Source organism: Pseudocercospora fijiensis (assembly GCF_000340215.1).
Source record: "Pseudocercospora fijiensis CIRAD86 unplaced genomic scaffold MYCFIscaffold_2, whole genome shotgun sequence".
Classification (NCBI taxonomy): Eukaryota; Fungi; Ascomycota; class Dothideomycetes; order Mycosphaerellales; family Mycosphaerellaceae; genus Pseudocercospora; species Pseudocercospora fijiensis.
The window spans coordinates 2,632,527-2,645,450 of record NW_006921533.1 but is presented as its reverse complement, the minus strand read 5'-3'; the positions used below and the strand labels follow the sequence as shown (position 1 = coordinate 2,645,450).

The 12,924-nt window shown below is 53.6% G+C and overlaps 6 protein-coding genes across 6 annotated transcripts; 5 read left to right on the top strand and 1 right to left on the bottom strand.

Annotated features, from left to right (window-relative positions):
* Nucleotides 1–27: 27 nt before the first annotated feature.
* On the top strand, nt 28–2,211 carry MYCFIDRAFT_202295 (uncharacterized protein; the record flags this gene model as incomplete). The annotated part of the gene is made up of 3 exons (XM_007925134.1): nt 28–836; nt 1,012–1,923; nt 2,019–2,211. Exons 1-3 carry the CDS (start codon nt 607–609, stop codon nt 2,209–2,211), a joined length of 1,335 nt encoding a protein of 444 aa, XP_007923325.1. The 5' UTR covers nt 28–606.
* On the top strand, nt 32–759 carry MYCFIDRAFT_181797 (uncharacterized protein). Its single transcript, XM_007925135.1, has one exon. It carries the CDS (start codon nt 223–225, stop codon nt 508–510), a length of 288 nt encoding a protein of 95 aa, XP_007923326.1. The 5' UTR covers nt 32–222; the 3' UTR covers nt 511–759.
* Nucleotides 2,212–4,067: 1,856 nt separating the features above from the next.
* On the top strand, nt 4,068–6,060 carry MYCFIDRAFT_210341 (uncharacterized protein). The gene has a single exon (XM_007925133.1). The coding sequence runs from the start codon at nt 4,375–4,377 to the stop codon at nt 5,815–5,817; it is 1,443 nt and encodes a 480-aa protein (XP_007923324.1). The 5' UTR covers nt 4,068–4,374; the 3' UTR covers nt 5,818–6,060.
* A 385-nt stretch (nt 6,061–6,445) lies between these two features.
* MYCFIDRAFT_202293 (uncharacterized protein) lies at nt 6,446–9,033 on the bottom strand. The gene is made up of 6 exons (XM_007925132.1): nt 8,906–9,033; nt 8,746–8,799; nt 8,435–8,656; nt 8,097–8,378; nt 7,246–8,045; nt 6,446–7,158 (listed from the first exon to the last, which is right to left on the bottom strand). Exons 1-6 carry the CDS (start codon nt 8,907–8,909, stop codon nt 6,877–6,879), a joined length of 1,644 nt encoding a protein of 547 aa, XP_007923323.1. The 5' UTR covers nt 8,910–9,033; the 3' UTR covers nt 6,446–6,876.
* A 160-nt stretch (nt 9,034–9,193) lies between these two features.
* Nucleotides 9,194–10,193, top strand: MYCFIDRAFT_72314 (uncharacterized protein). The gene is made up of 2 exons (XM_007924539.1): nt 9,194–9,322; nt 9,541–10,193. Exons 1-2 carry the CDS (start codon nt 9,238–9,240, stop codon nt 10,089–10,091), a joined length of 636 nt encoding a protein of 211 aa, XP_007922730.1. The 5' UTR covers nt 9,194–9,237; the 3' UTR covers nt 10,092–10,193.
* Nucleotides 10,194–10,536: 343 nt separating this feature from the next.
* MYCFIDRAFT_214021 (uncharacterized protein) lies at nt 10,537–12,078 on the top strand (the record flags this gene model as incomplete). The annotated part of the gene is made up of 1 exon (XM_007925131.1): nt 10,537–12,078. The coding sequence occupies one exon, from the start codon at nt 10,537–10,539 to the stop codon at nt 11,689–11,691; it is 1,155 nt and encodes a 384-aa protein (XP_007923322.1). The 3' UTR covers nt 11,692–12,078.
* Between the last annotated feature and the right edge of the window lie 846 nt (nt 12,079–12,924).

The following is a 12,924-nucleotide window of genomic DNA, read 5'->3' as shown; positions in this document are numbered from 1 at the left end:
GGTGATCAGAAAATCCACAGCGTAATGCTCGAGACTGAGACATTGAGTTGGTGAGATGTGGTACTGCCGCAATGGGATGAGTGCGCGGTAACACGGGTGTCCGGAAGGAAGTGTTGTTCACTCAACAACTATACGAAGAACTTCCATCGTCTCTTTTCCTTCCCTTCACATGCCTTGTGCAATATGGTCCAGTCGCATCATCTCGTAGTGTATTCGCAAGCCATGCCGCAGGATCCCAGGCACTCGTGGACTGTTTCGTCGCGCTTTCGCAACCGCATTATTGTCATCGCACATCTTCGCGCGCTCGTAAGATGTCACTGGGGCTTAGAAGCTAGCTCGTGTACGGGCTCGGTGCTGAGGTCGATGCGTTCTCTTCCGAGTATACGGCAGATGCCTGTTCTGGTGTTGCGAAGGCGATTCCAGGAATGGTGGTTGCGCGCGCTGGTGGAAGATCAAAGCTCTGTGACGACGACGAAACGCACACGTGACGAGCCAACAGTCGCGAAATAGACTCTCGACCAGGAAGACTTTAAAAAGGCGCGCTCGGTGTACGGTGAAGGGGGTCAAAATCCAACATTTCTCCCCTTTCAGTCCAAGCCAATAATAATGCAAGCACCCGCGACGCTCGTGATGGAGAAGATTCTGACTGCGGTGGCACCGGAAGCCACAACAGTCGCAGTGACTTGGGGCCGGAAGACGAAAGCGAGGTGGGAGAGTAGCGTCGGCGCCGTTGTACTTTGTACTTGCTGTCCGATCCTTGTCATCCTCAATTTCTTAGCTCTCGAGCAATACGCTGGCTCGCTGGTCGACACTTTCAAAGCAGCGCTGGATCAAGGGTCAGTACATCCACACACAGATGCGAGATATCTCATCTAATGATAGAATATGAGGCTGGCAATACTGGCGGGGATCACACCTCCAGAAAACCGCAGGCAGTCTGCTTTCGGGCTTGCCTCCGGAGTGGCTTCACAGGAGTTGAGGATGTATGCTGATCAGGTCTTGCGCTTGTAGGCCGGTACTGTTTATTCTGCGCAACCTTCCCAAGCCTTCAATAGCAGCGACCGCTGGATATGCCGGCTGGATCTTGCTGCAGGCCGCTCTCTACAGCTTTCTTCCCGGAACAACCTGCCATGGCCAGAAAACGCCAGGTGGGAAATTGCTGAGCTACACAACAAATGGCTTGACAGCGTGGTTTGTGACACACGTCCTTTTCCTGACGGCGGCAGTGCTGGGACGAGTCGATGCAGCCGTCATAGCGAGACACTGGGAAGGACTGCTTGTGGCCGCCAATGTCTACGGCTTCCTGATGGGCTTCATAGTCCAGCTGAAGGGGTATTGGGCTCCTTCTCACCCGGAGGATGTGAAGCTGAGCGGTAGCTGGATCTACGACTACTGGATAGGCGTAGAGCTCAACCCGCGACTGGGCAAGCACCTTGACCTCAAGTTCTTCCACAATGGTCGCGTCGGAATGGGAGCCTGGACATTGATCAACCTCTCCTGGGCAGCATATCAGCACCAGCAATTCGGCTGTGTGACTGATTCAATGCTCATCGTTCTGATCCTCCACGCAACTTACGTCGTGGACTTCTATGTCAACGAAGACTGGTATCTCCGCACGATCGACATCTCCCACGACCATTTCGGTTTCATGCTCTCATGGGGCGATTCCACCTTTTTGCCTTCTTTCTACACCATGCAGGCACAGTACCTCGCCCGCTATCCAACCCAACTTACCCGTGTCCAGGCTGCCGCCATCCTGGGCACTGGATTCTTGGGGTATGCCATGTTTCGCTCTGCCAACTTCCAGCGGGATCACGTCCGCGCAAAGAAGGGCGACGCTCGCATCTGGGGTCGCAAAGCCGAGTTTATCCGGACGAAATACAGAACAACAGACAACGCTCCATTTGACTTGGCTGAAGCGGAGTCAGAATTGGTTAGTGGATTTATGACAGAAATCTTGCTGATCTCATCCAGGTGCGTCGTCCAACTTTTATCAAGCTGCACCCCAAGCTGACCAGGATTCAGTGTTTTGCATTTTGTGCAACTTGTGGCTTCTCTCACGTGCTCCCTTGGTCGTACTTCTTCTTCATGTGTATTCTGCTTTGCCATAGAGCCAGAAGGGATGAGCGTCGGTGCCGAAACAAGTACGGAAAGCAGTGGGAAGAGTATTGCAGACTCGTGCCATACACCATCCTTCCCGGTATCTTCTGAGCGAGAGCATATTTGCAGGTCTAAAATAATGGCTGTATTAGATGGTACATTAGAGCTAGACTCAATCCTTTGCGTTAGATTCTTGATATTCTACTAGTCAGATCGATCTGGTCTACGGGAGCTCGTCTCGAGTTACGACGAACTGATCTGGGTATGACATATATTCCTGTGGCATCATATTTTTCAAACTATTGCTTACCTGCAGTCTACCCTTGTATGTTGCTCGTCATAATGCTCATTAGACGAACCATTGATCTTGATACATGACATGCAGATGGCAGTCACGGATTGCAAGCGAAGCAGTTCCAAGTCCGATCTAAGTCGGCGAGCGAGAGGCGAACGAGAGGCGAACGATGGCCTGCCAGAGGACCAATAATGACTTGAAGAAAGTCGTTCGCTAAGAATGCCAAACGACCGATCATGGACAGGGCGCAGTCACAATCTCCCAGGTGCGGAGGATTTCTTGAGCCGAAGAGCTCCCTATCACAGTGACCGCATCGTCTGGCGAACAGCAGAGCCGCAATGACAACATTCCTGGAAAGCGAACGTTTATTGACAGCGTCGAGCCATTGAGGAGCGCTTTCGCTCTGCGAGGACTGGCTGAGACGAGTGGACAAGGCGTCGGATGTATACAGATGAAGTTGCGACTCATACCGGCAGTGTTCCGTTCCTCGGCGTTCGGGTGCGAGCACCACAACTTCAATGGCGATGATTCCCGGTTGCAGCGGATGTGCCGTTAGAATATGAGGCCACAGAGAATGCATGGTATTGCATTGCTTGAAGCGGTATGGCAGCATTGAGGCCGATGTCGTTGCAGATGACAAAAGCAACTTGGGGGCACAAGTTACAACGGACTCAATATCGGCCGTTTGTGCACCAAGCAGTAGCTGCGTGTGCTCGTTACGACTAGCTGCTTCTCAGCTTTCTTTTCCTGCGCTTGAGTGCCGTAGTAGTCAGGTATCGACAATCACGATCGATTGATGAGAGCCTACGTGCTGCGGTAGCATGTGCTTCGCTGCAGGTCGTTTAAAATGGCATGGCATGGCACGTGCGCATCCACACTTGACACAGGCCTCGCCCTCGCCCTCGCCCTCGTGCCCTCCTGAGTCAACTTGGAAGTCTTCTGCGTGAGTGAGGGACTCGTCGAACATTTGGTGACTGCTGAAGCCATTTCGCGTGCGCCCATGGACGTCTGTCTTTTCAAGTCCAATGTCATCAGAGATGCTGCCGGAGATGCTTGGACCACGCCAAGAAAGCTGTCAGATGTAACATCAGCATCCCCGACGACCAGCAGCAGCCTGAGAAGCTTATCTCTGCCCAATTGGAAGCCTCCGTTTCTCTGTACCGTCCGGCTACGATGAACTCTGCTCAGAGAAGCTGGTTTTGGTCGAAAGTGATACCAAATTCGGCTGTGCGATTCACGCGATGGTGTGGGGTGCAGACCACATCTCAGGATGCCTGTTCGTTCCCGGCGATTTCCCAGGGAAGACCCGGCCAGAGCTACATGAGAAGTCCCACTCGTTTGGAAGAATTTTGCGCTTGCTTCGGACATTATTTGTGCACGCGTTGCCTGGTACAAGGCTGAACGGACAGTCCGATTGCTCCACATGCGGGGGCGAATGAGAGGGCTGCGGTTGGTATTGTTGTGCAATTGCATCCGTACCAGATCGGCCGTAGAATGATGGTGGAAGTGCTCGTCATCCAGGATGGCTGGTCTTCGCTTGGCCGCGCGGGCATCCATCCCGCTCCGTTCATCCCGTATTCTCTACCTATCTTTGTTCGTCACCCGGCCTCTCCCACGAGTGCCCTCGACCTGACCTCACCTCTGCTTCCATACACCACGCCCACACCCACGAAGGAAATTACAGCAGCAAAGACCCAGCAACCCACTGCGGACCCTTGCCTGAGCTTGTTTACGTGGTAAGACTGCTAGCGTCGGCCGGCCTGGAGGCTTGCATCGCTTGTCCACTACCCTGCGCTGAATCATAGGAGAACGAACGTCAGAGGCCTGAGCCGGCGTGCTCTTGAGGCCGGCCAGCAACGTCTGCGCCGGCTGCGCACCGCTCACGAGTCACGACACTTGACACTGGCGCCTACTTCCTTTACTTAATAATCATCATCAGAACCACATCGATCCTGGTCTGTGTGCTGAGAGCGCGAAACATGCTAGTGCCGAGCTCCTTCAAATACAGCTCGGCTTCTCTGCACCGCCAAAAGGAGACGACCCGTCGACGACCGTCTCGTGGCAGCACCCAAACAGGCAGCAATAGCAGCAGCCACTCTTCACCACCACCCCCGCTCTCACCAATACGCACTACGAGCGAGCCCGTGGCTATTCCTGCGCCGAAGTCACCACATGTTGCTATTGCCTCACGCGACCGATCAGAACCGCCTCAGCATAGCATGCCTTCATCGCAACCGACTGCCACGCTCCCCATCGGACGCCGGAAACAATCATCTCATGACTCAAATGCACTGCCACCGGCTGTCGCCGCCCTACTAGCAGTAACCTCCATTCCCCCGCGACGACCAAACCGCTATCGCACGAAACCTGGTAGCCATCGGCGTATCTCGATCGAGGAATTGGTCAGCGAGTGGAAGAGCGACGAGTCGTTCAAGACAAGCTACGGCAGTTCTGGCAGCCAAGCACTCAGTCTTCTGCTTGAAGATGCCGACGATGCTGAAGAACAAAGCCGCAAGGACAATGAACCAAACTACCTCAATGCGCGCTCCGCGTCCAGCGAATCCATGCCGTCGCTGGACTCTGATGACCGCTCTATCCTGTCACTCAGATGTCCTTCCACGCCGGAGTCTCTGTGCAGCAGCAGATCATATACGAACCTGAAGAAGGAGAAGTCAAGGTCGTTGCCTGCCTCCGAGAGTTGCGCGTTTGATCATCCCCTTCTGCCTCGCTCGGACCCTGAGGATGAAGATGATCTTCTTTGGCCAATCGCAAAGAAGACGCCGCCGGTCGCAAAACAAAAGTCGTCCTTTAAATCCAATCTCACTGCATCTTTGCAGTCTTTAAAAGAGGCCGCTGTCAACTCCATATCATCTTTCGCACGGTCTGGACCTACCTTGTCAGCATATCCCCGACATGCTGGAGCACCAATCGATGACATGCTCTGGTCGCATCCATTCCTGTTCCCACGATTTAGCTCTGAAGTTCGGCCCGCCACGGATGGCACGCCCTCATCAGCAGAGCGCAGGTATCTCAACCCCATGCCTCTGACCTTCGAGGAACAAGAAGCGCCATTCCAAGAGGCCTTGCACGCTCCATTTCTCGCCGAGAGCTCCGACGACGCTCCGACGATCCAGCTGCAAACTTACACTCGCGGTCGTCGGAGAGCGAACGGCAAGCGCTGCTCAGGTCCAAATCCCAATTCCGAAGCTGGAAGGGCCTTACTCGGTGCTGCTGGAGTGCGACAAAGAGAAGTGCGCGAAAATTCGGATTTCCTGCGTGTTGTAGTCCTGGAGATGAACATGCGGAGAGAAGGCAAGCTTGAGCAAGGCCGAGCCAAAATCTGGCTTCCTCCGAGACAGGCCAGTGCAGCGACCACTCAACCTGGCCGCGTTCCACCACGATGGGTCGGTGAGAGTGCGTAGAAAAGCGCAGCCACAATTTTGGTTCTGATGTGTGTGTGTGTGTGTGATTTAGTTGAAGCGTTCGAGCGTAACGCATTATGATGAAATGATGAAAGGAATGGCTGCATTGGATAAACAAGTAGACATCGCAGGAAGATGTTCTGTACTACAGCTTCAGAGCTGAAGAAGAAGAAGAAGTAGAAGAATTATTGGTAGAACGAACCCCAGCAGCAATGCCACAACAATGAAATCAAGAAAAGAGAGAAATCTCCGCGGTATTTATCTTTTCTCCTTACTACTACTGTGTAGATCTCACCGTAGCTCTTGCGTAAATCGCTCAAGGTGTTGCGCGATTTTTATACCAGGAAATAATGACCAACAACATGGGGAAAGCTCACGTGTGCTGATTGTACCACATGAGCTCTAGTCGCGACATTGATGAGCGGGATGACGAAGATCATCACATTGTGCTATGAGAAATGCTTGGTAGGTTGGACAGCTATTTCGGATGGCCTGGAGTTTCAGAGTCTTTGTCACGGCAAGCGCAGTCTGCTCCTGCTCCTGCCATGTTGTCAGTTGTTGGTTGCTGCGAAGAAGACGCCATCGAGATTGCAGAAGAGAAGACGCGGTGCAGACGAGGAGATGAGGGCAGGTATTATTTGAACTTGAAAATCATTCTTTCACATCGCCATCGTATAAAGCAGAGCGTCTAGCCCTCATCATGTGTTCGGCCTTGATATTCCCCATTTTCGTGAACCTACCTCCGCCATCGCTCGCAACGCCTACTCCCAGCACTACCAATTTGACCAAGAGAATCGTGTGCAGGTCGCTTGAACAAGCTGAGATGTGATTAACAGTGGCCCGCAGAATATCTATACAGAAGACGTCAAGAAGTGGCAGGCTTCCTCCATCAATGCCAGGTAATAGGTCAAAGCTCAAGTGCAGCGCTTAGAAGGAGCTCTGGCTGCAAATGACTGGTGATCATGCTTTTGCGCTCCAATGTCGCTATGCAGGTATCTTGCATCCTCAAATCCCACTCTTGACTGAGGGGCGCGGCAGAATTTTCATCACTGAGTCTTTCTAAGACGCAATAGCTCTGCCACCACCGCGGCGGTTAGTCTTAGACTTGGCAGGAACAGTACTCCAGCCATCGTCTTCCAGAGCCTCAGCCGAAGTCTCGGCTGCCTGTCCGGCTGGGACGACTGGCTCCTGTGGCTTGACCTCCTTATCGGCGACAATTGTGCCGTTGGCCGGTGCGTCAGGTGTATCAAGGCTCTGGCCCTCGCCATCTTCCTCATGCTGGAGGATGTTGAATTTGGGCCGCTGGGCTTGCGCAGTCTCGCCATTCTCCTTCTCCTTAGGCTGGCCTTTGGGACCATTCTGTTGTCGAGATGGACGGCGGTTACCACCATCACGCCAGTTTGCACGTGGCTCAGTGGGCGACTTGACCTTCTCGCCTTCTTGCTCTGCCTGTCCTCGGTCTGCTCGTTCTGCGCGTGCTGCTCGTTGTTCAGTATCACGCTGTGCTTTCTCTTCTTTGGCCTTGGCGTCGGCCTCTGCCTTCTCTCTGATCGCAATTTGTCGCTTCTCTTCAACCTCACGCTCGCGAGCTGCAGTATCAATAGGGCGTGCAGCGCCGAACGGTGATGCCTTCGAGTCGGATGGAGTGCTGCTTGCTGCTCCCGGTTCCGCTGTCGACACCGTGCGCTTCGTCAAGTTAAGCCTTGGTCGCTCCTTTGGCGCCTCTGGCTGTGCTGGTGATGTTGGTGTGGAAACATCAGGCGTGGCAGCTGGAGATGGATCTGGTCGCATCTTTGAGCGCCACTGACTGTCCTGCTCTGCTGCGGTTGGTACGCGGTCGACTTGTGGTCGTTCGTACTCTTTACGTGGTGGTCTCGAACCGGCATCTGATCGGCCCTCACCCCAGGATGGGCTGGGCCTTCGGTCTCGAGGTGGGCCTCCTTCACGCTGTCTCCCTCCATCACGTCCCATCGGTGCTGCTTGTCCTGGAACTGGAGAGAGTGGACCTTTGCGTTCCCAATTACCAAAGTCACGGACCTTGCCGTCACCTTCGAAGAATCCGGGCTTGCGACCGCCTGGGCCGCCACGCTCGCTGCCTGCATCGGACATATTGTCGAAGTTTCGGTTGAAGCCTCGTGAGGGCTGACGACCCTGCTGGGGCAGATCTGGTAGTGGGCCTTTGCGGCTCCAGTCTGAGAAATCGCGATTGGAGCCAGCATCGTTTCTCGCTAGGATATGTTAGTGCCTGGGTGTCGTTCAAAACACGCAGCAGAACGTACGTGGATCAGCTACGCTGATTTTGATGTTGCGACCCATGAAGCTGGCCTCGGTCTTGTCGAGAGCCTTGCGCAGACCATCTGCCGACCCAAATTCGACGTATCCGAAACCCTTTGGCTTGCGGTCGACCTTGTCCTCCATGATTCGCACCGTAGTAACTTCACAATCGGCCAAGAAGTCTTCGATATCGGCGGAGGTGACATTGTAGTCAAGGTTTCCAAGATGAGCAGTGTACGGTGGCTTGGCTGGGAAGGGAACAGCCTCGCGTTCGAACCGCGGGCGGTCTGTAGTCGTCAGTGTATGCCCATCACCTATATGTTCCACTGTGTGCGCTCCCTACCGTGGCTCGGACCTCGTCCTCCCATGCTTCCGCCCATGCGATCACCTCCCATACCACCGCCAACTCCACCGCCAGTGCCACGCTCCCACGATGGCTGAGTGAAGGCGCGTCGCTCGCCCAGTCCGTCGCCACGATCGCGGTCGCGTGCTCCGCCGTACGAGGAAGTAGAGGCCATGGATGGCAGTGGCTGCGAGTCCATCTCGTCGGCCCATGATCCCAACGCTATTGCCCGTGTCAGTATATGTGTGCCCACCCATGCTTGGCGCCCTCCGTTGCGAGCAATCAATTTGGCTGGGAAGAATTATGCGTACACTGGTTCGTCAGGAAGTCGCCTAGGGCCATCTTCTCCTGTTTCTTTTTCGGAGCTGCGAAGTCGCCATGTCAGCATATGATCCATGATTTTGTGGCCCGCGCGGCGCCCCTCGAACAATGTCGAACGCACGCACAAAGCTGTTGGGAAAATGCGCATACCCATGATTGCGGTCGCGTACGATGGTTGCCGGCGACGCACTTCAGAGTCCTATGGTAGATTTCGCTTTGTCCGTAAAGTTGGGTTGATGTGAGTTGAAGCGCTCGGAAGAGGCGCTCTGGTGGTGAAGGGTTCGATGTCGTCGTGGAAAGTCGAATATTTCCCAGCGTCCAGGAAATGGTCTGTGCTGTCGGGGTAAAGCTTAATATGGCTCCGAGTCTTTCGCGCAATTTATTCACGCTTCCACTTTCCCACGTCCTCAGTCCTCAGTGTCCTCACAATCATCTCTGCTTCTGCTTCTGGGCTGTCCTCCATCAGCATTCCGCTGCCGGCAATGGAGGAGACAGGGCAGCGGTCGCCGGTAAGCGACTTCACAGCAGATTCCATCGAGACTGCCATGAAGATGGGAGTGGCATGTGGTAAGTGGAACTCTCCATGTGTATTTGTCCTCTTACCTACGTCGTTCCCGTATTCAAGACATATGTCGCTGTAGACGGCGTTAGCTCTGGCCTGGGCAGGGGCGTCTTTTGGCGTTGTGTGTAGCTTTCTGGTATTCCTGAGCAGGAGCTCCTGTGTTACCGATGCTTCCCAGGCTCGTGCAAGATATCTTATAAAAGCCATTCTAACACCATTCCAGGAAGCGTTGGGTTTCTGTTTGGTGGAGCCGTTGGTATTCTTCGTGGCCTTCCTGTCTTCTTTGCTGCAACAGCAACGGGCGTGCAGACCTTTGGACTTGGAACCGCGTTCACATGGACTCGCTTGAGTATCATTCATGCTTGGACTACCGAACAGCGTCCGCCCACATCTAGCGATTTGATCAAAGCAACTGCCATAGCCGGCGGCTTCTCAGGTGGCGCTATGGGTGCTCTCTTTCGTGGCCGCAAGAACATTCTTCCAGGAATGCTCATGTGGTCGATCTTTGGTGCTGCAGGACAGTACTCTTACAATCTTTGGACTGTACCGAGACAAATAGGACCTCAAGGGCCCGGCTTCTGGCAACGCATGAGCGAGAAGAGCTGGACACCGTTTAGAGTGCTCAGCAATGAGGAATACGCCACTATGCTGAAGGAGAAGCAGCTCAGGCTCGACGTCGAGATCTCCATTCTCGAGGACAAGATTGCCGCTATCAAGAAGGAGCAAAGTGAGAGTGGCAACGAAACGGTGGCATCCGATGGCGCTGAGAAGTGAACATTAATACGCATATGTAAAACCTGCAAAATGCTGTCAAAACATTTTTGCAGCCAGTACACGCGAGAGTACTCTCGACGGGGAGTCAGGGAAGATCTGAGGCAAGCAGGCGTCTCTACCGGCCCGAGATGCTGGTGTAAACCGATGTTGTCAATGGACCAGGCGTTAGACTGATCTTGAAAGAGTGCGATCATTCGAGACGAGTCGCTATCATCCCAGGAGAACTCTTCGAATGTGTGAGAAGCAAAAAGGCCATAATGGGTCAATTGTGAAAGCTGCGGCGTGGTTCGTGAGTGAATGAGCTGGAGCGCATCACCCAGGCAACGCCTCCAATAAACGGCAGGAGCACTGAAAATCCTTGCAAAGACAAGACGCGCATCTTGGAGACTCATCGAGACCTCCCCCATACGTACCTCGTCGGATTCCATCGCGAGGACACCGCATGATGGCGAACGACGGTTGCTCCCTTACCTCATCCGGCCGCAAACTTCGCCGCTCTCCCAGCTCGCGAGATCAGACCATTCGCGCTGTCTATGATAGTGACCAGAGCGCATCGCTATCAGCACAACACACGCAGAGAAACGCCCAGCAACAATTGAGCTCGCCTCCAACTCAGCGCGTTCAATATCTCGGCAGCGCCGGCAGTATGCCAGCCTCTCAACAGCACACTTCACCGAGTCAGCGCGCATCACACACATCACAAATTCCAGCACCAACGAGCAGTGGCAGGGCCAACGTTAGAATACACGGGTGTGGTCCTCCACCGTATCAAGCCTCGCCTTCTGCTTGGCGGCCTGATGATGAGATGGGCACAGAGTCAAATATGATGGACTGTGAGCAGTCGCAGAATGATCTTGTGGCTGCGCGGAATCACGACTCGCAGCCATTTCAGTCCAGTCATCTCTACGCGCAACAGGAGAATGACAATAGGCGACATTTCAATCCCATAAGGCTCTATGCGACTGAGGTAAGACCAGCAGCATCTTTTGCGTTCGACATGACACCGGTCCCGAGACCGCAGCTTCATGACCAAGTCAGCAATCTGGGAGGATGCACTTGTGCCGACCGAAACTGCCCGCTCATCCACTACGACGGCCCAGAGAGTGTCAGTGCAAAGGACTACCACTACGAAGTTGTGCCTAACACTGCTCGCTACGTCAGTACTGCAGAGCTTACTGCGGCTTATCTCAATCCCCACGCAGATCCATATGCTGCAAGCCGAGCGCCGCGAGAATTCGAACAAGATTGGCATGCGAAAGAACAATACACTCGACCCTTCCTCTACGATGCCGACAGAGCAAGAGGTGCGCGTAGCCTTTCAGGTGGTCCAGGTGGCTCACGCGATCGTCGTCGCCCCGAACAGCGACATGCGCACGAACGCGGCGCCGACACGTCTCGCACGACCGACTTCAGTGAGCCTCGCTCGCCACAACGAAGCACCACTATACATCGGGTGGGTTCCCGCGCGCCCCCTGGCCAGAATCCTGATTGTTTAGAAGAACGCGATGTCGCGATGATGGAGGTTCGCAGTCCAGGACGCTTGGGAGTCCAAATCATTGAGGCTGCTGGCAAGTGGAGATATGGTGAAGGTGGAGCTTAGAAAATCGGTGCCGCATGGACATCGACTCAGAAAGCTGTCTTCCTTCTTGGTGCGATGGATCGTCGGCAGATGGCAGAGCAGTATCACAAGCCAGTCTGGCTGCGAACATTTGAGTTGAAGTACTTTTGCTGGAGGTCACGGTATCAAAGTACGTTCAACCTCTCATTTTATCTCCAGGCACAGCACTAGGTGCTTGTGAAGCTCTGCTGGGGAGCTGGAAAGTGTGGCATCGGGTTAGCATAGGGCTACCTGGTATATGCGACTTGCGACATTTTCGGCAAGCGAGTCCAATGCAATGCTTTCCACGCCAACATGTTCTCTCTTCAAGAGTCAATTTATATTGTGTACCTAATTCCTTCATTGAGCACTAATCTGAAGATCAGCAGGAAACAGCCAGGCTGAGAAATTGAGTTTCTGTCCCATGTCGACCGAAGACATATCACTTTCCTCGTCGCTGGACATTGTAGTCATCTAGCGGGAGCTGATGGCTCAAATTCAGCCACACCACCAACTTCGACAGTCATTGGCGCATTCCATATAGACATGCGCTTTTACTGATTACGACTTTTGACAATGTCGAGCCTTCCATATCATTTACTGTTTCAGACCGGACTTGCTAGCGGTGCTTGGAGCTTGGGACACAACGTACGAATTTTCCGAGCAAGCAATATCCTCAGAAAGATTAGGTCTAGGCCTGATCGGATTCTCGGCTTCTCTTCAACAATTCTATGAAAGAGAATGCGGCCTCAAAGGCCATGACATCGGCGTCTATGCTGTAGTGAATGTGATGATGAGGACGAGGGCTGTGGCGTTTGCAAGTTGGTATATGTATAGTTGGTTTTAAGGCGGCTTATTATAGCGGATGTAATGAAGGCAGCATAGAATATCAGATTGCTAAGGTGATTCGCCTTTTTGGCATGGAGGAATGTTTCTGCAAATAGGCTGGTGGCCGTAGATGTGTTCCGTGACGAATGCTGCTCGAATGTACGACATTCTCATTCTCACTGTGCAGCTTGCTCTGATGAAGCTACGCTCGCTCGCTCGCTGTTTCGGTTGCGTTAAAGTTCAGAAACACGCATTCCGTACGGAGCGGCTGCAAAATATGTATGGCAGACTTGTATCGCCTCTGCCAAGATCGTTGCCAGACGGGCCTCTTTCGGCCTTGATGGAACATGCAGGTTTCGGGTCCTCGGTGACTGAGAATTTCCCTTGGACCCAACTGAATAAGCGACA

Coding starts and splice junctions, on each gene's coding strand:
- MYCFIDRAFT_181797 (XM_007925135.1), top strand. CDS start 223: ATGCCGCAGGATCCCAGGCACTCGTGGACTGTTTCGTCGCGCTTTCGC.
- MYCFIDRAFT_210341 (XM_007925133.1), top strand. CDS start 4,375: ATGCTAGTGCCGAGCTCCTTCAAATACAGCTCGGCTTCTCTGCACCGC.
- MYCFIDRAFT_202293 (XM_007925132.1), bottom strand. Junction 8,379..8,434: donor AGGACGAGGTCCGAGCCACG/GTAGGGAGCGCA, acceptor TGACGACTACAG/ACCGCCCGCGGTTCGAACGC. Junction 7,159..7,245: donor CAGAGCAAGAAGGCGAGAAG/GTCAAGTCGCCC, acceptor CCCAAAGGCCAG/CCTAAGGAGAAGGAGAATGG.
- MYCFIDRAFT_72314 (XM_007924539.1), top strand. CDS start 9,238: ATGGAGGAGACAGGGCAGCGGTCGCCGGTAAGCGACTTCACAGCAGAT. Junction 9,323..9,540: donor GAAGATGGGAGTGGCATGTG/GTAAGTGGAACT, acceptor ACACCATTCCAG/GAAGCGTTGGGTTTCTGTTT.